This window comes from Seriola lalandi, unplaced genomic scaffold, assembly GCF_002814215.2.
Source record: "Seriola lalandi dorsalis isolate HSWRI2012SDOR001 ecotype SW California unplaced genomic scaffold, Sedor1 jcf7180002054748, whole genome shotgun sequence".
Classification (NCBI taxonomy): domain Eukaryota; kingdom Metazoa; phylum Chordata; class Actinopteri; order Carangiformes; family Carangidae; genus Seriola; species Seriola lalandi.
This window is the reverse complement of record NW_019525301.1, coordinates 3277635-3300175: the sequence shown is the minus strand read 5'-3', so window position 1 is coordinate 3300175 and position 22541 is coordinate 3277635. Positions and strand designations below refer to the sequence as shown.

The following is a 22541-nucleotide window of genomic DNA, read 5'->3' as shown; positions in this document are numbered from 1 at the left end:
ACAGTCCTGCAGTGAACCAGTGTTTGTTATTCACCAGAGAGGTGTTTCTGTTATTTAGCTTACCCTCACTGATGTCACTGGGCTGGATAAATGAATAGTAACACCTGTATAACACTATACAATTTAACAGCACCACAAACTACAGCCTCTGAAGTGGCCATACAGTTGAATTTCTGAAACACAAACTGAACATTATATCCTTCCTTATTGCAGGACTGTTGTTTTAGCCTGACTTAGTGTAAGCGAGGTGTACCTAATAAACTGCCAACTGAGTGTATTTGTTATTGTGTATCTATATACTTGTGTAATATTGTGCGTTTATAATTTTTTGTTATTATACTTTTTAAAGTTTTACCTCCACTCAAACATATGTTGTATTTTATGTGACTTCACTTGACTGTTCGAGCTTCGCTTATCTGCAGATGTTTTCACCTTCATCTGAGTTTCTCTTTTCACACTGAATCTCAGTTTCACATCTGCAGCAACCAGAGGGATTTTATAACAGTACGACTTGTTTACAAGTCAATCATTGTCCAGTACACGATTTACACACGAAGGCCTTTGACGTTGGGAGTGGACTTTTCAGTTGTATAAGACATAAAATGATGAACATTTGCATAGATTCTGGATTTTATGACGCGGTAAAATGAGTGTTTTATAATAGCAATTTTGATAAGATGATTTAACGTTTTTGAGGTACAAAAATATCAGACACAAATTATTATTCAAAGCAGAGGGTTTTATATATATAAAACTTGCGGAGAGCAGATCTTTAAGTTACCTGTAAACTTTTTTGCCTTCTTACTTTTATATTATTGTGCCGATACCTGCAATAAAAACACTTGTACACATATACAAATATGTGAAAGATTTAACTACCAGCTTGACTGACTGCTATTGATAAATTAGTGCCAATTTAGTCTCATCTTGCATTTTCATCCTGGTTTGTTTACTAAATTATCTGCTTTGAATATACAGCATAAACCACACCAGCACAACAGACACGACTCTTTAACTTCCATCATGCCCTGACACTGACATGTGAGAATTAGTTGTTGCTGTGCCCACACAGTTGCAGACTGTCTTGACTTCTTTCAGCAGACGGCCTTTATATAACAGTGTCAGACCGGAGCGATGTGCCTATATGTCCCACTGAAAACCTTCCCTTGAAGGTATCAAGCTGCTTTTCCCTTTGACTTCCTCAGCATCAGTGTGTAGGTTATTCTCCCAGCTTTTTTCTTATGTTTTTGAGGCGCTGTTATTTACATGATGGACTGAGCTCTGTGAATCTGTGCATTCATAGTTCAAGTTCTAGCTTAAGCCCCTTGTTTTCCCCTGGGCCTGTCCAGCGGGCTGATTTAGTCATTTATCCATGCGCAAAAGTAATATATGTACATAAATTGAATTTCCTTATATCATATATTTACAAATAAAATATTGACATGTATGTCTAATATATATATATATATATATATATATAAAATATATATATGAAACATATTAGAGATTGGAACAATTTAATATACTAGCAAATATGTCTATGTATGTATATAAGTATGCTTATGTATGTATGCTTATAGTAATGTGTTACATAAATATATATCCATCTCAAACCTATATATGTTAATAATATATACAGTGGGTCCCAAAAGTCTGAGACCACATTCCCAGAATGTGAAGAAACATGTTTAAAATTAATTTGATAAACATATATAAACATATAGAATTTTATGTTATTTTAAAGAGCTTGCATATATAGATTAAATCAATATCATTAACATATATGCTCCCAACATGTTATGCCATACACAAATTCATCATGTAGACATTTTTAATATATGTACATGTACAAAATTTATTATGGGTATTTCGTAAATGTTCAAATGTATATCTTCATATATCCAGAGGATGTAGGCCTATGTGATTGTAATATAAGTGGCATCTATGCCAACATCACTCTTGATATAGGGACATATATGTCTTATTTACATTTCTCTATGGGTATCCATGGAGCCCAGGCCTGTCGGAAAAAATAACAATACACAATATGCTGACACAGACCAATTAGCTCTTGACCTCCTGTCCAGCCATGTACTGCATTAATTTGCAGCCTTTGCTAAAATCTTCATTGTGTGAGAGCTGCATTTCTTTCCTCTTCTCCCCAGCGCCCGGAGCTGAAGGAGGTGTTCTTTTTGTTTTTAGTTTTTTGTCTCTGCCTCTCAGTGACGCTCTTCCCCACCTATAATAATTATTTGTCAGCTGTCAGTCAAATGGGTTTGTTTACATCAGATCAGCTGTAGGCCACATGCAGTGACGGCAACTCTTCTGATAACAGAACAGATATAAACAAAAATTTTTCCAACAGGAAATATGTTGCTATGGATACAGCAAGTTAAACTGGCCATTTTTGGCCCATGTTTGTTTACATTTTGGAAAATGAAGTGTAGTGAATTATCCATTTTAAGTTCCTGCTTGTTATGTACCACTTATGAACTGACAACTATCGCTGATGCTTCTTCTTTCTCTGGTCTCGAATCAGATTTAAGGATGTTTATTTGCGGTGGTGTTGTCATGTCTGCGTGTTGTGTTCAGGTCTGACTTAATCATGATTCAGATTTTTGTCTGACGTGAGTTTCAGAGTGAGTTTCGGATGTTGATATTTGATGACTTGTTAAATGATCTTATTCATCTGATTTGGTTTGTAGATCAGTTTGAGTAAGAAAAGGTTGGACACCCCCATACTAAATAGAAACTAGAGCGTGGCGGTTCATCCCTGTCTATGGGAACAATTTGTGTATTTATAAAACATGTGTGTGATAATCTAAACTCATTAGTTAACTCACTAACCTTTAGTTGTATCTCTTCATCTCATCTCAATTTATCAGCAAACTAGCATACAAAGCAGTCTAATCTAAACAAAGACTAATAATATTATGGATATATTAAGATGCTTTTGGTAGTATTGGAATATATCTGAGGATAACATGAAATTTCATCTCAACTTCAAATTTCCAAGGTAAATGCATCAAGACATAACTCATAATTGTATTGCTTCAGTCATTGAGAGTAAAACTACAATAATTAATAGTAATAATAATAATAAATAGCTTGAGCTAAGCAGTCTAACACAGCTTTCTACAGGGAGTCCCATGGATTTCATGGCTTGGCTTTTGTCCTGGCATGCAGGGTGTATTGTGGGACCACACATACACAGGTGTGTGACTTTCTAAACTATGTCCAGTTTACCACATGAACTCAGGTCGAGTTCTAAATACATCACAACTATAATTAAGCAAACGCCGAACCATTATTTTGAGTGCAACAGCATCATTTTAATAAACGGCCACTAGGCTACACTAGAGGTCTTGATAGAAGATATGCTCTCCTCTCATCTTTCCCTTTTCTTAGGGATCTTTACTGTGTCAGCCTGGTGTAGCAGAAACACTATGTCAGTATTCTGAACACTGGTAATTTTAATGTTTAGGGAGGAAAGTCTTTTCTTTGAAATACATGTACCTCAGGGTTTAATTCAAATGTACACATAACACAAAAACTGTGCCAAGCTGTGGTAGAATTTATTAAAATGTGTATGTGAAATTGCTGAATCACTGTTGCATTGGCTTCGTTGCCAGACTATCCATTTGTGAAGATTGTTGTGCTGGAGAAGAGACTGACTATGACCTTGTCCTCATTGCAGTTTAGTAAAATAGGCTATTGCGTCATTGTTTCCTCGGCCCAGAATACATACATTCATTAAGACAACTTTCTTTATTCATCAAAAGTAAATTACATCTTCATGTGTTGAAATTTTCCTAGTGTGTTAGGATGTTAATTTTACTCAGGGTTAGGAGAAGCAGTGGTATAATGTAAAATGCCAGGAGTAAACACCAAAAGATAAGGTCATTACAAACTCACAAAGTGTCACAGACTCAAACTATGAAGGAATTTTTAATTACAAATATATTTATTTTAATTTTTTTAAGAATAATCACAAACGAATGGAAAAATGAAGGATAAACATAAAAAAAAAAATACACAAAGTAGTGGCAGGGCTGTGCAACAGAAAATAGCTGTGACCCATAAAGTTTTATTTGGAAGAAAAATATAAATATAAATATATTCATACGAAAACTGGACTATTATTCAATAAACAAATTCATTGTCAAAATCAAAAACCAAAATGAGGTTAAAATTAAACTAGTGGCCATAATTAAAATGTGCTATCTGAGCCGTTTCTGTGGCTCTGTTGTCATGTGACGTGACATGACAACATGTTAGGTTGCTAAGTTAGCTAGTAAGCTAGCTTTGCTAAGCTCAACAAATGATGCGGCTAGTGGAGAACCCCGGTTTGCTACGTGTCTGCACGACCGCCTAACACTACCATGGCTTTGAAGAGATGAACCGACTATGTCGGGAATTTTAAAGACAGCCCCGGAGTCAGACGACAGGAAAAACGGTAAGTTAGGCCTTCTGTGGCCGAAATGGTAGCCTCAGCTAACACAGCACAGTAAGATAATCAGCTAGCGTTAATTCTGCAGCTTGCAGCATCAACCCCCAGCTTTACATAACACTCGATAAGTTAATATTATGTTAGTCTTTCAGTTGAGATTTACTTTCAAATGTGACAGTTCAACTACAGCTGACGTAATTTCAGTGAGCTGTTCGGTAATTAACATGTGACCTAAGTTAACGTGAAGTATCTTTAAGAATCGAGCTGACATTAGTGCAGGTAGTAAGACAGACAACTGCTTGTGGAGCTGACTGAAGTGGCCAAACTTAGATTTGTATTCGCTGCCACATGGAAATGGTCAGAGCTAAGCAACCTATGACAGCACGCTCATCAGCAGCCTCTACACACTGGGGATGTACCTGCCAGTTTGCCATCATCACATTTTCACCTGCGGTCACAGGATGTGATGTGTGGAGAGTGTATTAATGCTCTGTTGTGACTCTAATATTACTGTTCATTGTCAGCGAAGTAGACACTGATACTGGGAGTTAAAATAATGGAATTTTTTCATGGTACATGCACCAGTGTGCTCTACCTCATCATCATCTGTTACTTGAATGAGAATATAACTCTTTATATAGGATTTTGCTACTATAATGTACCTAATAAAGTAAGTAGGGCTGCACCATATGCAAAAAAAAATCATATTTTAGTTATTCTGGCAGATATTGCAATATGCAATTTCAGTTGGAGTGGTCGTTTTTGCATTTAATTTCCACTGAAAAAATATAAAAATGATGATGTGATTTTTGTTGGGTCTTGTACCAACAAACATGTTCCCATATGTCTGGAGATGTTTTGTAGGCAGGGGCGTCTCTGTAGCACCACAAATCTTATGCACAACAATGTTGTGACACATATCATATTACAATTTTGATAATATTTTGATAAATAGATAGATAGATAGATAGATAGATAGATAGATAGATAAAAATTCATGATAATTGGGCAGCCCTATATACAAGTAGAGCCCGACTGATATATCGGTCAACCGATTTTATCATACGATATTGGTCTGTCACAGATATATCGTATCGGCATTTATATTCTCTGATATGATACTTGATTAAGAAGCAATAGTGCAGTGGAAATGCTCGGGTCAAGTCAAGTAATATAGGCAGCATTTTATGTATATTTGATCCTTTGTTTCCATTGATTTCTTTGTTCTTATGTTTTTTATTTCTAGTTATTTATTTATTTTCATAGTTATTTTATTTAATTCCCAGTGAAATTTACCATTCAGTGCACTGATGTCATTTTGGACAAAAAAGTTCATTGTTAATCTGTAAAATGCTTGCTGCTTTTATTACATATCTTTTTCACAAGTGTTTATATTTATATATATGTGTATCTATATATATATATCAGATTTTTTTGAATCCCTAATATCGGCATCGGCCCCAAAAATCCAATATTAACATTAGCCATGGTTTTTTCATCACGTGTGAGTGAGCTGTGTCAGTAAACCAGCAGCATGAACACTTTATTTACATTGTATGTAAATGCAAACATGAGTATTGTTATGCATTACACCTGCGCCTTCCTTGCCACAACAAGTCAGAGGCTGTATCAGATATGATTGCATATTTATTATATAGTGAACCACATTTACTGTCTGAAAACTGAGTGAAAATTTTAAAGTGTCCTCAAAAACTCACACAATTAAATGATAAAATGACATTGTGTCTACACTACTTTTTGATTGATTGACAGTCCCATAGTGTAATGGGTCACATTTTATAGATGTGAAAGTCACATTCCCGTGAAGCAGAATGATTATGATTAATACGTGTCGGAGGTTTACTGTTCACTATAGAGCCTCTGGTTAACTATATGAGAGACTGATGTCTGCTCTTAAAGATTCTTAGTTTACATGGCTGTTGCTCTGTTTACTTGATTATTGAGAACACCTGTTACTGACCTGTAAAGGTGTAAAAACATTACGTTTCTGTTCACCAAATTTTCCCCACATCAAAAGGTTAATTCATGAATATTTATCAGTGATATTTAAAGGGACACTTTATAGTCTGGTCCTGTGATAAAAAATAAAACTAATAAGGAAACACGTAAGCCACATATTTAACATGATGTATTTTTCTTAATAATGCTATGAATGAGCTGCAATGATTAGTCAATCAAACAAGTAGTCGATTAACAGAAAAATAATCAACAACAAATATTATAATCAACTAATTGTTGCAGTAATGTTTCATGCAAAAATAGTGAAAAAATGTGAACACACCTTCAAGATGTATCACTTAATGAGTTAAACAATTAACAATTCATTGAAAAAAAGTAATAGGCAGATGAATCTGTACTGAAAATAATCATTAGTTACACTCCTACACTTTTTTAGTCCCTAACCCCCCTTTGCTCATCTTGACCACTGGGCAGGTCTACACACCTGCTTTTGAGGGCATGGCTGTAATGCTGCTTTCTATTATCCTCAATTATGAGGCTTTATAGCCTCCAGACTACAGGACTACAGGAGCCTTGCTCTTAGCAGAAGTGGCATGGTCATCTAAATGTGACCTGTCTTTGAAGTTGCAAAAGATGCTTTTCATCAACATGTCACCTTTTTTTTTTAACAGAGAAATAGTGATTAGCAGATAAAGCATGCTCGAAAGCTTTACTTTCCAGTCTCATCAGATCCTTTCCCCTCACTGCATGTTTGACACATGATGCTAGCAGGTGGTGTTGCAATGTGATGCTGGACATGTAAGATAATGAGTAAAACAGACCACTAGATTTCTGATTGGTGGCTGATGGGCTGATTGGCCACACAGTTAATACCAGTGGTACTGTTTTGAGGGAGACTGTGACAGATAGCCATGCTGTAGTATTGTGAAGGCTGTCTATCCCATTGGTTTGCCTGTTGTGTGATTAGGATCCCTTCAGACACATTATCACGGATTAAACATGGTGTCAGGAGCACCATCTCGTCAGCCATATTACTTTATTAGCACCCTCAGTGGAAACGACTCTCACGTCCCACACTCATTAGCAGCAGCTCTGAAAGATAACTCTCAGCCTTCACACCACATTTCTCATGTACAACAACAAACTGGCTTCCCAGTGGGCATGTGCTTATGGATCCACTACAAATGTGTGAAGTGTTGTGAATTTATTCTTTGCTAGTGGTTGAGTGAAGAGATTAATATGTGGTATAATATTTAGCTCAGTTTTATACAATAGTTAATATTTGATGCACACACATCACATTTTCTCATGAGGAACACCTTCTCATTCACCAGCTTGTTATCAAGAGCTTCATTTAAACAATGCCAAGTGGTGTCAGGCTGCAGCAGAACAGACTGCTGAACTGATTGGATAGGCTTCTTTCCGGCTGTAATGTTGGAAACGCTTCAACCAGTGTCATACTAGGTTTTGGTGCCATATCAGTTTGTAACGAGTAAGTGTGGATTACAGTGTAAAAGAAGTCCAAAAAACAGCTGTGAATGGAAAAAGACAGGTTCTAACTTTACACCATCAATTATTCACAGACTACATGAGCCCAACTCTTCACAGAAATGGCTTTGTGACCTAAATGTGACCTGTCCCTGAAGTTGTAAAAGATGCTTTCGAAAGCCCTACACACTGAACAAAAAGTAAAAAAGTAAAGTAAAAATAAATGACTTTGATTTCAAAGTAAAGATCAATCAGTGCTTTGTTAATTTTCTTAGTACATCCATAGTATATAAATATAGCAAACAATAATGAGAATTTCAGGTTCAAAAAATTACCTAGAATCATTGCTGTGAGGAATTAGGTACTTTCTCAAAAATATATTGAGTTCAACAAAACAATAGCATTTTACAGAAACGCAAGTATAAATAATAAATTACTGTTGGCTGATTTCCATTAAGCTGCTTTCTTATCTGGGTGCGGCTAGAGGCGTTTTTTAGGTGAAACATATTTTGTTAGAGGTGGCTCAGTTTCACCATGGCTTACTGGGACAGAGCCATTGTCAGTGTTAGTAGTAATACCTGTGCTTTTCATGCTATGACAAGTCAAAATGACTACTGTGTAAAAGGCCAATTTAAAATGAAATTTACATCAGAGTTTCTGCACATAATATTTTGTCACATTGATTCAGTCATTTATTGTTTAAAAATAATAAAATACTATGTAAACATAAGTAAGTAAACTTTCCTTTAATGCTTCACATACATCAGATCAGATCTCATTTTCAAGTATTTCTGCCACATCAGTCTCCAAAAGCTGATTACAGATACTCAAATTCAGAAATGGATTCTAATTCAAAGCACAGCGTGGAATATGATGGAGGCTTGTATGCTATCAGGATGAGAAGCAGCTTCATAGTAAAAAAGTCTAATTGTACCTCATATAGACTTTTTGCTCTTTGATAAAGACATCCTGATTGACTTTATTAACGAGGAGGAAAAAAACACAAAGGTCAAGGAATCTTTTTGCCCATCAAAAAGTTAGGATGTGAAGTACACTAACCCTGCTCAGTTGATCATGGACCACAGTGAGGCAGTGTGCTGTAAAGGTGCACAGTTTCACACCAGTTAGCACAAGTGGTGAGGGCCATTAGAGCTCTGGGTGTAACATGAGAAACATTTGGTCCCCCAAGTTCAGTTCACACCCTGGGAGATCTATGTGACACAACTCTGATATCAGGCTACATAAATCAGATGTGCAAGTTGCTCTGAAGCTCCATAATAGCTTGTGGATGTATTCACTTGAATAATTGATAAGTGTGGCATCAGCCTTGTAAAGTAGGAAGAATTTGCTGAATCTCAAACGCAACTTAAAATATTCTTACTGGCTGAGATGGAGTTCAACTTGAGGGAGATGAGTGTACTTCGGTGTGTGCTTATCTTGAGACTTCTCCATGTGCCCTGTTTAGGTGCCGCTGAAGTCAGTGTGGTTTGTAACTCAGCACCTTGGATCTCGGATGTGCTCCTAGCTCCCACTGTTGTCCCCAGGCCACGCCCACCTCCTCCCAGAGGTGCAGTGGTCAGACTGACAAATGAGCTGCTGACTTGGTGGCTCAGTTTGCACATTTCCCTCTCTCCCCTGGGTTATCCTGCCAGGCAACGCCGCTTACACTCCCCATATCTCATTTGGGTGTGCACCTTGTGACTGTTTGCATTATCAGCACAACAAAGCTTGTGCTTGTAAGCTGATTTTTTTTTTTTTTCCATTTTACCTTTGACACCATGTTTATTCACACCTTTCAGCCACCTTGCAATGGCAGCTGGTGTCAGCGTACTCAGTGACCTTCCTTACTCCATGACTGGAGCCCACAGTGGAGAGATCAGCACAGAGATGGAGACAGGTAGGAGAGCTCTGCAACACACAAACAACACAAAGAACGCTGGTGGTTTTTATGGTAATGACTGTTGACTGTGAAGTTAAATTGCCATTTTATGTAATGTTGGAGTTGGAAATTAAATTCATTTTCTTTAAATTAAATATGTTCTTTAGTGTGGGACAAAACTTTCAGGTGAAACACATTGTACTTTTATCTCAGCTGTTAGCAGGGTTAGGATTTTTTTTTGTCATGAAAATGAATGAATGTTATATTAATGTTATTGATGTGGCTGGAGGTTTTGGTTACTCTGAATTGAAGTGTGAAGTGTAAGGTTCTCCAGATGGATATAATATACTTCAGTAAATGGAAAGTGTCCTGTGGTATATATATATATATATATATATATATATATATATGTATATGAAACATATTTACATGCTAAGGCAGCTTCAGGAAAAGATTACAGGAGGTTTGGTGTGGACCTCTGATAGTGGGTCTTTTCTGTAGCCAGTTTCCTGAGTTGGCCTTGTTTAAAATTGATTCTTATTGGAGAATAACCACAAACAAATCTGTTTTCATATTTTATGGTTTTAATTGACATATTTGACTAAAAGCAAAACCTGATCATAACTTCCTCTAATTGTAGGCTATGTGATGGTTTGGCCTTATGAACTACTCCCTCAGTTCAAATGTCTTGTCTGTATCTTTGAATTATCCTTATACTGGCTTTCTTAAATATAATATAATAATAATTTTGGAAGAAAATCTGCTACTGATTATAAGACTAGATAATAAGTCAGTTCATGGGAAGCATGCAAACAGGTAAAACAGAGGAGAGGTGATGAATGCAGCCAGTCCTCTAATGCTCTCTATAGCTGCAGCCCTCTCTCATCTTTGCTGTTTGTCAGTGTGCCTGCTGCTCCCTCACACTGAGCCTCCATGAGCCAGCAGTATCATGTCACCTTTTGGCTTCAGTTGGACTGACTGATGAATTGTTGAGTGGACTTCAAGCACAATGTCTGTGTCACAGTCACATAGTCTTGTCTTAATGGGAGTCGTTAGTAGCGGTAGTGATATTTGAAAATATAGTCCATAAGTCCATAAAACAAGTAGATCCAGCTGGTTCCAGCTTTGAATGTGGATCTTCTTGTTTCTCTTAGTTGAATTTTATTGTTAACTGAACCTCATCAGACAAAATATTCAAATGTACAAAATAGTCAGTTTGACTTTGGGCTTTGATCATCTTCAGTGGGCATTTTTTAGACTAAAAGATGAATATATTAAGACAATGAAAGGTTCAACTTGTATCCCTAGCACTTTCAAAAAAGCTGTCAAAGGCTTTCAAAATTCATAGTGTTATTCAGTTAAATGTTACATCCCTATGGATTTTATTCTATATAAACCACTTGGCTGTTGCTGATCCAATCAAAAGCGGGAAAAGGAGTTTGATTGTTAACACTGGTTGATGCTGTGTGTTCAGGGCTGTACCGACAGATGTATGGCCTTTTAAGCAACAAGCACGGCATTTTTCCTCTTTCAGTTACAAGCCGCCTGCTTTAGATCTGTGTGAATGCGTGTCTGTGTGTGTGCAGCATTCGCCCCCATCTACCTCCCACTGACGACTTTGGAGATGGTTGTCATGGTGACACTTCAAATGCTGCTGATAAACTGATGGGTTGTATTTGCCTCTCTTTGCCAATGGGTGATTGTTGTGCGATGATTCACCATGGGCGCAGAGCTGTTGAGTCAGGAGCCTTTGTTAGTGCTGAGCTGCTCGCAGTGCAGGTTGCGGCACAGCCCGCACTGTGAAATGCAGCAGCACAGAGGACGGCGCTCTTTAGCTGGAGAGATGACGGCGAGCGTGAGGAGGCATGACCGCAGGCACTCTGCCTCGGACGTCCTGCTGAAAGTCCTGCAGCGCAGACGCAGTTCTGCCCTGGAGATCCTCTCCTCCTCCTCCCACAGAGTCATGGTGGCCGTCAGCGTCAACCTGTCTCAGCCTCTGACCGAAAGCAAGACCAGGAGATGTAACCACACTGAACTACTGTTTGAGCATTGAATGGTTTGATAATAACTTTAGCTGCAAGGAAAGATCAAACTGATGCACTGATGAGTATTGTGAAATTGTTCTTAAGTTTCTTATTTTTTTTTCTCTCCAGCCAATGCGAGGGTCCCCACAGCAAAGTACACCAAGATGGGGGAGACCCTGAGGCACGTCATCCCCGGTCACATGCAGTGCTCCATGGCCTGTGGAGGGAAAGCCTGTAAATATGAAAATCCCTCTCGTTGGAGTAATGAGGAGCAAGCTATCAAAGGACTCTACTCATCCTGGTATGTTGTCTTATCACCGCCTTTCACACAGCCATCTGTGTTCATGTTCCTTTTTTTGTCAGCGCTGTTCTCGCTTAGTACGGGTCACTGAAGTCCACATCAATAGTTACATGAAAAGTCAATACATTTGTCCTGGTTTTTACTCTGCACTGTGATCATGTCAAAATAGAATCACTGAACAAGTCAGATATTTAGTTTCACTGCATCAGCATGTTTCCAGCATCTTTGGATTTCTCTTTTGGTTTCTTCAGGTCTTGGAAATGGAGCTTATGCTTTGTTATGAAGTAAAAACATTGTGTTTTTGCTGTTTATACCCCTAACTTGTCATATTCTCCACTTACAGGATTACAGACAGCTTGCTAGCTATGGCGAGGCCTTCCACTGAAATCATAGAGAGATATAATATAATTGAACAGTTTCAAAGGTAAAGTAGTCTCCCTTTTTCACACACTTGGATTTATTTTCATGCAGGTCTTTCTTAACATTTAGAGTAACAGTGAAATGAAGGTTGTTCAATGGTTTGATCCAACTGTCTTGTGTTCACCTTCACTGCTGTCAGATACCAGTGTGTATATATTACTGTGAATATATGTGTTGCATTGACTGGTGGTGGTCTGTTGTGTGAAATGCTCTGGACAATGACTCAAACATGTCGCTGTGCTCAGGTGTGGTTTGAAGACGGTCATTAACCTGCAGCGGCCCGGAGAACACGCCAGCTGTGGTAATGCACTGGAGCAGGAGAGTGGTTTCACTTATCGACCTGAAACGTTCATGGAGGCAGGCAGTGAGTCCCTGAATCCATCCTCACTAACACACTGTGGTCTCTCACACAGTAAACAGGTCACAAACCAATATGCATAACAAGTGTGACTTATACCCTTTTTCCATCAGAGTTAACAGGTAAAAGCAGGTAAATCTGCTAATAAAAGCCAACTGACTCCTTTTCCACGAGTTTGCCTTTCTATTCAGACTGTGAACACACAACTGCAAGGAGCACACACACAGATGAGCTGCTAGCCACCCTGTGAACTGGTCTCATCCCTGGGTGGTTCTCCTGTAAAAGTGTCAGAGCCTCCATGTGAGACGCTTCAATCAGTGATGTTTTAAAACTTATTTCGGGGCTGCAGCTCACTCCGTCATCCTTGAGCACAGTGTAGCTGTGATTTTTCTAGTTTAACAGCATTGTGCTGGACAGATGACAAGTGTGTTTATAGTGTTTGTGCTTTGAAAGTCATCATAGCAGGAGAAGGGGCGAAAATTAGCAAGTTCACTCGGATATTGTGTTTACATCACATTGTGTTTACATCACTGATCAGAGTTGGAGCGGATAAATACCTACGTCTACTGCAAACTCATTTGAGCTGGTGTGAATGCTGATTGTTCTCTTTTCCATTGCTGACAAAAGCCTGATGTTTGTCTTAGTTGATTTTTGACCAGTGTCAAATGGGCTTTACGACAATTAAAATAACAAATTGCTGAATGTGTGTAATCACATGGTCATGCTAACATGTATCTGTAGTAATACAGAAAGCTAATGTGTTTGAACCATTGGAAAGTAAGGATGGAGCAGTCAGGTTACACCTGCTGTTCATCAGGACAATTCATTCAGATGATGAACGATTTAGTGATGTTTTAGTTTGTCTTTCTTAGACCAAGAAGTGTGCATCATGAGTTTAGTTGTTTTCTAATATTTACACCTACCAACTGTCAGATGTAGTGTTGCTTAATTGACTGGTATTAACACTATGAAGATCTGAGTTTTACTATTTTTACACTTGTCTTTTCAAGTGTCTCATTTCCTGATAAAAACTATATGAGATTTAATGCACATTTGTTTACATTTAGCTACATAGATACACCTTTGTTAGTTGAAGAATAATAACTTCTGCACTTTAGCATCAGCAATTAACAGTTAGCAATAGCCAACACCTGACTAGCTAATAGTTATCCATTAACTAACACACACACACACACACACACACACACCCTCACTCATACAGATCATTCAGTGATTGAGCTGGTCAGGGATCAGGTAGGCGCTTCACGTGCTTTTTAACATTTTAAAAACCATTATTAACATTATCACTATCATTTTTTTCTTGATCTGATTAAAAAAGCTCAAAATAATGCTTCAAACACTGCAATCATTTCTGTTAAGTATTGTTAAATTACAGGCAGTAACACGAATAATATATCTCAACTAACAAGCTAGCTTCATGGCAGTAAAATATTAACAAGTCTAATAATGTCCTTCATTAGTGGCATACTTTGATTAGAGTCATCTCCTCTCTCTAAACTTGTATGACAATATACCCCTTTATATGATGATTTAATATGTCTCGTTGTAATAAAACTTTTCTTTTTTTTTTTTTAAAGTATTGTCTCAAAGGCAGCTTCTTATGCTGCAGTGCATTCTGTGATTTCATTGCTTTCTAATTGGATGCTCCTGGAGATGTTTTCTAGCAACAGATTCACATAGTAGTAATTGCTTTACTGCCTGAGACGTCCTCAGTAGAAGAAGCCTCTAATAATGTAGTTAAGATTTGACATGTAAAAATGGTGCAACCCTGGTCTCTATTAGGAAGAGTGGAGCTCTCACATTTGTAAGAGGCCTGCATGACAAAAAAAACAGTGGTAGAAAACGACTCTCTATGGAGCACATTTAATCTGTATCTTAGCATTCTACAGGAGAATGAGCAGCCGTCATAGATATAAGATAAGAGACTTACGTAGATATAACATTTTCCTCAGTACCATCCATCCATCCAGAATGTGATGTGCTCCTTAGTAACCAAGTGCCGAGGGATTCCACATGTTATGTCTTAACAAGCTCTCTTGAGATCTTTACCTAAGTCACCTCATCAAAACATGAAAGCATTTTGAATAGTGCTGTCTATAATTTCACTCTCAGTAAAAAGCCTCCAATATGAACTCTGGCTTGTTACTTAGCTATAAGCACATGTTTCTTCACACTCCAGTTTTATGAACAACTCCCTCGAGGCCCCTCCCATTACCTTTCCACCAAATGAGCTCTGAACCAGTTCCGCTCAGTGTTCGTGATGCTATCAGGCCAACCAGCCCGTGTTTCCACCAGTTTTGAGCAGAGCCACTGTAATTGAGGATGCGTCATGAATTGAGGGTGTTGCACAAAGTACAACAGAAGTAAACAGTAGTAGCAAGATAGTGGATTACATTCATTACCTGCAAGCTTTTCTTCAGTTATTACAGATTTTTGTTTACATCCAAAAAACAAGTTTGAACCAAAATTAATGATAAGAAGACGTAGAGGACTGTTACATGCATGTCCAATGGTGTGTAAAATGTTTTCAGTTGCAAACATGGAGCCTATACAAGTGTAAAGGAAACTCTATGTAGGGTCAGCAAATAAGCTTTTAATTTATCACATACAGCGCAGTTCAGAAGTGTGAAACCACAGACTTTTTATAAAACATTTTAAAAAATCATCATGGTTCACACCAACTTCCCAGGTTCCAAGCCTGTTTGGTCAAAAAGCTCCGAACTGTGACGTGATGTGACGTGACGTGAAAGTAACATTTCTGTATCACACTACACGTGACACAAGTCTGAATTGAATGCTGTCAGTTAAACTTAAAGGCTGCAGCAGCACAAGGTAAAATATTTGTAGAGAGATTAGATGAATAAATGGGCTGCCTTCATCAATCACTTTAATACAGTTATTATCTCAGTCACCATCTCTTATGCAAAAGAAGATAAGATCAGGTTAATGAAGCAGGAAACACTGCAGAAGAACTTATTTTAAGTTGTTCCCATATCAGATCTACCACTGCTTTCATACATCACAGTCTGTTTCCGAGCTAGACAGAGTATCAGGGCCACATTGAGGAAAACAAAGAAATCTTAAATTTTGGGAATATACATCATAATAAATCATAATATTACAAGAATAAAGTGATAATTTTACAAGAAAAAAGTCATAATATTATGAGAATAAAGTGGTCATTTTAGGTTGTGTGTTGTTTTAGAGGGGAATATCAGATGAGCAGCAAGAGAAAAAAACATAATTTTTAGGAATATTACCAGCAACCAATCAAACAGGTGAGAGGACAGTCAGCTGCTTCTAACACTGCTGTTTGTCTGTCTGACAATGGAATAGACTCAGTTTCTGCACAGTCTTTTCAGTGCCCTGATGCTGCTGATGATGATCATGTTGATGACCCAAAAGATGAAGTATCTCCTTATATGTGAGACCTCTGGTATAGTAGAACTTCACAGGATGCTCCATGTTCTTCAAAGCTTCTGATATTCCCCTCTAAAACAACACAAAACCTAAAATTACCACTTATTCTTCTCATAATATTATGACTTTATTCTCAAAATTTAAGATTTTTTTTTTCCTCAATCTGGCCCTAATACTCCGTCATACCAGGCGACTGGATATAGTATGGAAAATGGTGTGTAAAGCCAAAAGTCTTTAGTGTCTTCAGACAGAGCTGTCTGAAGTCTGATACACGCCCTCAACTGATACTTAAGAAAAAATTCTGTGGGTGTGGAATCATAGAGAAGTGATGTTAACCAGAGTAAGCGGTGGGTGGCCTTGTAGGTAATGCAGACGCCGGGTTTTGACAAAGAAGAAACAAATAGACGACCTGTTTCTGCTGCATCGATTTTGATCCTCTTTTTTTTATCCATCATGAGTCAGATGTTATGTGAGTGCAAGGCTAAATCAACAGTACTCTTTAAATTAAAAGACTCATACTTTGTAGCTGAATGACAAAAAGCCTGTACTTTAACAGGTATTGGAAGCCAGCTATGTCCTCCATATCTGAAATTGCATCAGGAAGAAAATTAAATTCAATCCTCTGGCTTTTTGTGTTTCAGTCTATTACTACAACTTTGGCTGGAAGGACTATGGCGTGGCATCTCTTACTACAATCCTTGACATGGTGAAAGTCATGTCATTTGCTGTCCAAGAGGGGAAAATGGCCGTCCACTGCCATGCTGGTCTTGGAAGAACAGGTTTGTAGCACCAGCAATTTGGAAGCGCTTCAATCCCTCACCCGTGCTTGTAAAATATCAGTTTTATGTCATTTATTTTTTTTCGTGTAGGTGTGTTGTTGGCCTGCTACTTGGTCTTCACATCCCGCATGAGTGCTGACCAAGCCATCCTGTTTGTGCGAGCCAAGAGACCCAACTCCATCCAGACCAGAGGCCAACTGCTGTGTGTCAGGGAGTTTGCCCAGTTCCTGGTTCCTCTACGAAGCGTCTTCTCCTGTGCAGAACCCAAAGCGTGCGCCGTCACCTTGTCCCAGTACCTCACCAGGCAGCGCCACCTGCTGCACGGCTACGAGGCTCGGCAGATGAAGAATGTGCCAAAAATTGTCCAGCTGGTGTGCAGGCTCCTCATCGACATCGCAGCCAACAGACAAGTGGTGATCGAGGAGGAGTGGCTGGAGATCCCCGACCTCACAGCAGAGGTGGAAAAGACTGTGTCTCAGCAGGCCCTTCAGCAGCTGGGGAAGGAGATGAGAGGGAAGGGGATTCCTGTCCCACTTTGTTTATCTAATCCTCTCAGCCTACCAGCTCTGCAGTCCAGACCCTCACATGATCAGCCTCTCGCCAGTGATAATGACCTCGACCCTCTGTGGAGGCAGCAGAATGTCGAGAGCCCTCTAAGATCTAATCTGTATAACAACAGGAGCCTCAGTGATTCTGTCCTTCACAAACTCAAACCACAGCAGCACCATTTAGAAAAACTGAATAGCAAGAAACAAATCAGCTGCCTGATCAAACGTTCCCTGTCTCACAGCAGCCTCCCAGGCTCTAATCCCTCCAGATGTTGTGAACTCTCTCCTCAGGACATCAGCATCATTCAGGACGCAAATACAGAGGCAGAGCAAGACACCGGGTCTCCTTTTTTAAAAAAGCAGCTACGTAAGGTACATCAGAGTTTGTCTTTAGATCTTTCAGAGCTGGAAAGAAAATCCCATTGTAATGCCACACTGCCAGCCTTATCGCCCAAGAGCAGATGGGTAACCAGTGAGGAGCAGTCAGATGAGGATGTGTCAGCAGGTGGAGCAGAGAGAGAGAACGTCACAGAGGTTCCTTTCATCGGCCTCCAGTCTGAGCTCTCTCCAGAGAACAGACGCCTGCTGGTGGCCAAAGTTCTGGCCATGGACCTGACGGACAAAGACCTCACCTACAAGGTGTCAGTGTGGCAGGTAGGGTCCTCCATAACACACAAGCAAATAATACCACGTATTAACACGGAACAATACAAAACCTCTAAACTACTGCTTAACTGGAAACCACTGGGGAGTAATGCCTATCTGCAGTCTGAAGACGTCACCACTTTAATGTTCCCATATTAAGAGCTGCAGTATTGAGGTGTAGAGAAGACTGGCAGTGCCAATGTTTCATGTCACTTGGTTTTCCACTAGATCCGAGTTCATGGGATATCTCATGCAGATTTCATTACAGAGGATATGTGCATGTCTTAAATTCTCACAAAGCACTAAATTCACTTCCACCGAAAAAGGCATTTGACAGTATTAGAGGGTAAGTCTTAAATTTCATTTACAAACATCTTGAATATTATTTCATGCCTGCCATAGACATTAACATTAGTTATAGTCTCTCTGTACATGGCTGCAAGCTGATGGGAGGCATTTTACACATATTGTATAAACTTAAAGTAATGTCAGCTGAGCAGTCGGCACCATCAGACCTGTAGCAAGAGGTCAGTAGCTGCAGTAGCTATAACGAATCGTCAAGTGTCAGTTTTAGCAAAACCTAAATGTAAATCATCAATCATCTGCTAATTATCAGCATTCTGGTCGCATTTATTGATTAATTATATACTTCGAACTTTAACTACAAAATGTCCTGTTAAAAATGTGATATAAACATCAATATTTATATACTTATTAAAGAACTGTAGACTGGTTTTTCATCATTCTTTGAAAATTCTCTCATATTGTATTTTATTTATTATTAAAAGGCTTAAATTTAATCAAGTGAACAGTACAGAAACCCTCTTCCAAGTAATTGTTTAGCTGAGGCGCCAAGTGCTGCTGACACAGAGTGGACACGTCAGATCTAGTTTCCTTTGAGTCCATGTAAGCTCTGATTTAAAGCCGTATTTTTCTTGCCTATTGTCACCTCATGTCAGTCAGTTCATTGTAAGAATGCTCTGTGCTGTGATCTACAGACAGAGCTGAACTCCAGAGAGGGGGCGTGGGAGAGGCTGTGTATGGAGAGAGATCCTCTGGTTCTCTCCGGTCTGATGTGGTCGTGGCTGGAGCAGCTCAAGGACCCAGTCATCAGCAGTGAGGACATAAAAGCTCTGAGTGGGAAGAATGTAAATCCAGAGAACACCCTCGATTCACTCGAAAAGGTACGTAACTCTCAGACACTGGCAACACTGACACACTGACACACTGTGTAACTCGGTGTCCACTTACACTGTAACACTTGATTATGGAACAAATTATAATCCTGGTAATTTTGCAAAATACTATGTCCTGTTTTCATTGTTAATTCCTTAAAGGCAGTCCACACTGACAGCACACAACAGGAAATGAGAATCAATGAGACTGCCAGTTCAGAACGCAACTATCAAACTAACATACTGAAAAAGTTGTTGAATACTTTGTAATCATGTGTTTGAACAAATTATTTCTTGTCTTTATTTCAAAACTACTGACGAGACACTTTACAACATTACATTCAAAAGATGAGCAGTTTCAGTAATTAACCCAGTCTGCCATTTTTGTCTGGACTGCAACAGCAGGGCCCTATAATCCCAAATGTGACTGACTGACTGACTGACTGACTGACTGACTGACTGACTGACTGATGATATTTCCACCACTGGTCAGTGGAGTGTTGAGCCTCAGTCTACTGAGCCGCTCTGGTTTCCCAGCTACTCAGGAACTGCAGGGAAGAGGAGGAGCACTTCCAATACACTGAGCCTCTCCTCCATTACAACAAATAAACTACTTTCATTACATGTATTATTATTACTAAAGGAGGCAGAGGAAGAATACAACATAAGACACACTGAGCAGAGAGAGCAGGAGAGAGGGAGGGAGAGAGAGAAGTCATCAGTAACGAGGCTTCGTACTAACGACTATGACCAACTCTACATATCAAACAGAGGGAGTTAAACATAAAGACCTGCCTCTAATAAAAGTCTGTTATGTTCTGGAGTTGAAGTAAATAAAGAATAAACTATTGTGGATCCAGATGGAGGCTGTGCTCTGTGTGAGGGACTGAATAAGAAAGATCGTCTGTCTCTGGCCCCAGTGGTTCACCTGGTGGAGCATGTCATTCTGACTTAGTCAATCTGTGGCTCTTCGTTGCATGTCGTCTCCTCTCTCTCTCTCTCTCTCGCTCTCTCTCTCTCTGTCTCTCTGTCTCTCTCTCTCTCTCTCTGAAATAAAGGCAAAAGCTTGAAAAAATATCTTAAAAAGAAAGATATTCTGTCCTCTTCTAACTTTCTGATCATGTTACAGTAAACACAGCTGAAATCACAGCTCAGTCCTTGTCTTTAGTTTATGTGTTTAGTGATTTTGTCAGATGACGTCACAGTTATAAAATCAGGATTAGACCATAGGCGGTCCAGACAGATCCTAGGTTCTAGTCTAGTTGTGGTTTTATTTAATCTTTTAACCAAAATGATGATCTCTCCCTGACCTTAAAACGCCTTTGATGCCTAAATCTAACCACAGATGGGACTCAGTCGTGCACTTTGTACACCCACCATCCACCCCAAACACCTCCTGGCAAATCTGCTGTCATTAATACATCCATTAAAAAAAAAAAAAAAACAACTTTACTCTGAACATCATCCAGCCAGTCTCTAGTCTGCTGTTTGAAGCTGGTTCCATCTTTTATCTTGTCATTGACCTTTTATTCCAATACTACTACAGTGTTGTCATGTGATCTGTGACCTTTCCACTGACAGGGTCACCGGCTCACTTTGCTCTGTATCCTCGACTGTGCTGCTCATCTCCTGCCAATGCCTGAAGAAGTGAAGACTAGTTTTCTCAACCAAACAATAAAAGTGTTTACTAAGGTGAGTATTAACATAAACTGTACACTGAATATATTAAGATGCGTATTTAGTTTGCATGAATTCGTTTTTTTTTTTTTTTATCTCCAGATTGATCCTGCTTCAGAGAAGAATGAGTCCTTATACATGACACTAAAAGCAATCCTGACTCCCATTCTTCATGAGCTGCGTGACAAAGCTGTGGACGTGAATGAAGAGTCCTGATCCAGCCTCAACATGATAAGTGTGACAAGAGGAAGAATTACACACAGGGTTCCACTCTTACTTTTGGGCATTACTGTGTTTTAAGCCAGTTCCTTGCATCAGATTCTGCTGAGATCTGCCAATCTTTTGTCTCTCAAGATTGAAGATTTGTCATAAGAAGTTTAGGATTTTGTTGTTGTTGTTTGAAGCGCTTAATAGACTCTAAGCACTGCCATTCTCTGTGTTAATGTGCCACTGTGCTCAGTTTGAAAGCATTTGTTCGTCATCTGTTCTACTGTAATATTTGTGAGGGACTTGATGTTGCTTTTATTATGTACCTGTTAGTGGGTAGGAAATGACTGAGATACATTCTCATGATGTTAATGTTATGTTATTTAAATGTGTTACTCAGCTGTCAAAGCTGTTGGGGTTGGGGGGGGGTCTTATTTAAACCAAAAGATGTTTTACACTGTGCAGATGCTACAATGTGTCTTATTTATTCCGATCTTTTTATTTGAAATGCAGAAATGAGTTTAACAACCATAACCTGACGACAAGTCGTAAGGTTGCTTTGTTCCTGTAGAATGTAAGCTGTTCTCTTAGACCCAAATGCAAACTGTGGCTATTGTTATGGCAATGCAAACTCAACAGACCACACTGCATTTGTTTTCCCCAATCAATTTTTATGTCCTTAATACTGTGTGCACCAAAAACTCACTGTACTGTTCTTTACATGCATTTGTAAAACATCAATCTGCCTCTACGCTACTCTTTAGCTAAATGCTGCCTCAACTGAAATGATATCTGTCTGGACTAGGCTGCTTTGTGTGTGTGTGTGTGTGTGTGTGTGTGTGTGTGTGTGTGTGTGTGTGTGTGTGTGTGTGTGTGTGTGGGGCTGTTGAGACAAGTCAGGGGCTGCCTCTCACCTCACGTCTCATACATACATGGACACAGTGTAATGTAGATCTGCTGACACATGCAGGCTGAATGTGGAACACTAATGATGATAATATGAAGGACGTGAGGATTTTCAGCAAGCACTATTTTTTCATTGTTACAGTGGGCTACTTCTTACACAATTAAAGACAAGTGACTGCAAGCTGTACGCACTGAGTCTTTTTTTTAATGATTTTCAGCATGAAACATAAAGAAAAGTGTACGGTTGGGGGTTGGGGGGGGGG

General features: G+C 39.0%; 1 protein-coding gene across 3 annotated transcripts; it reads left to right on the top strand.

Moving 5' to 3' along the window:
• Positions 1-4258: 4258 nt before the first annotated feature.
• Positions 4259-22459, top strand: ptpdc1a (protein tyrosine phosphatase domain containing 1a). 3 transcript variants are annotated; one of them, XM_023424818.2, is made up of 10 exons: positions 4259-4456; positions 9718-9815; positions 11951-12122; positions 12466-12546; positions 12788-12906; positions 16983-17120; positions 17211-18322; positions 19312-19497; positions 21070-21180; positions 21268-22459. In XM_023424818.2, exons 2-10 carry the CDS (start codon positions 9728-9730, stop codon positions 21379-21381), a joined length of 2121 nt encoding a protein of 706 aa, XP_023280586.1. In that variant the 5' UTR covers positions 4259-4456; positions 9718-9727; the 3' UTR covers positions 21382-22459. The 3 variants fall into 3 exon arrangements, with proteins under 3 accessions (XP_023280586.1, XP_087035018.1, XP_087035017.1); XM_087178892.1 differs by having other exon boundaries at positions 4259-4460; XM_087178891.1 differs by lacking the exons at positions 4259-4456; positions 9718-9815 and adding an exon at positions 11567-11818.
• Positions 22460-22541: the final 82 nt, after the last annotated feature.

Coding starts and splice junctions, on each gene's coding strand:
- ptpdc1a (XM_087178891.1), top strand. CDS start 11,602: ATGCAGCAGCACAGAGGACGGCGCTCTTTAGCTGGAGAGATGACGGCG. Junction 12,123..12,465: donor AAAGGACTCTACTCATCCTG/GTATGTTGTCTT, acceptor CTCCACTTACAG/GATTACAGACAGCTTGCTAG. Junction 17,121..17,210: donor TGCTGGTCTTGGAAGAACAG/GTTTGTAGCACC, acceptor TTTTTCGTGTAG/GTGTGTTGTTGGCCTGCTAC.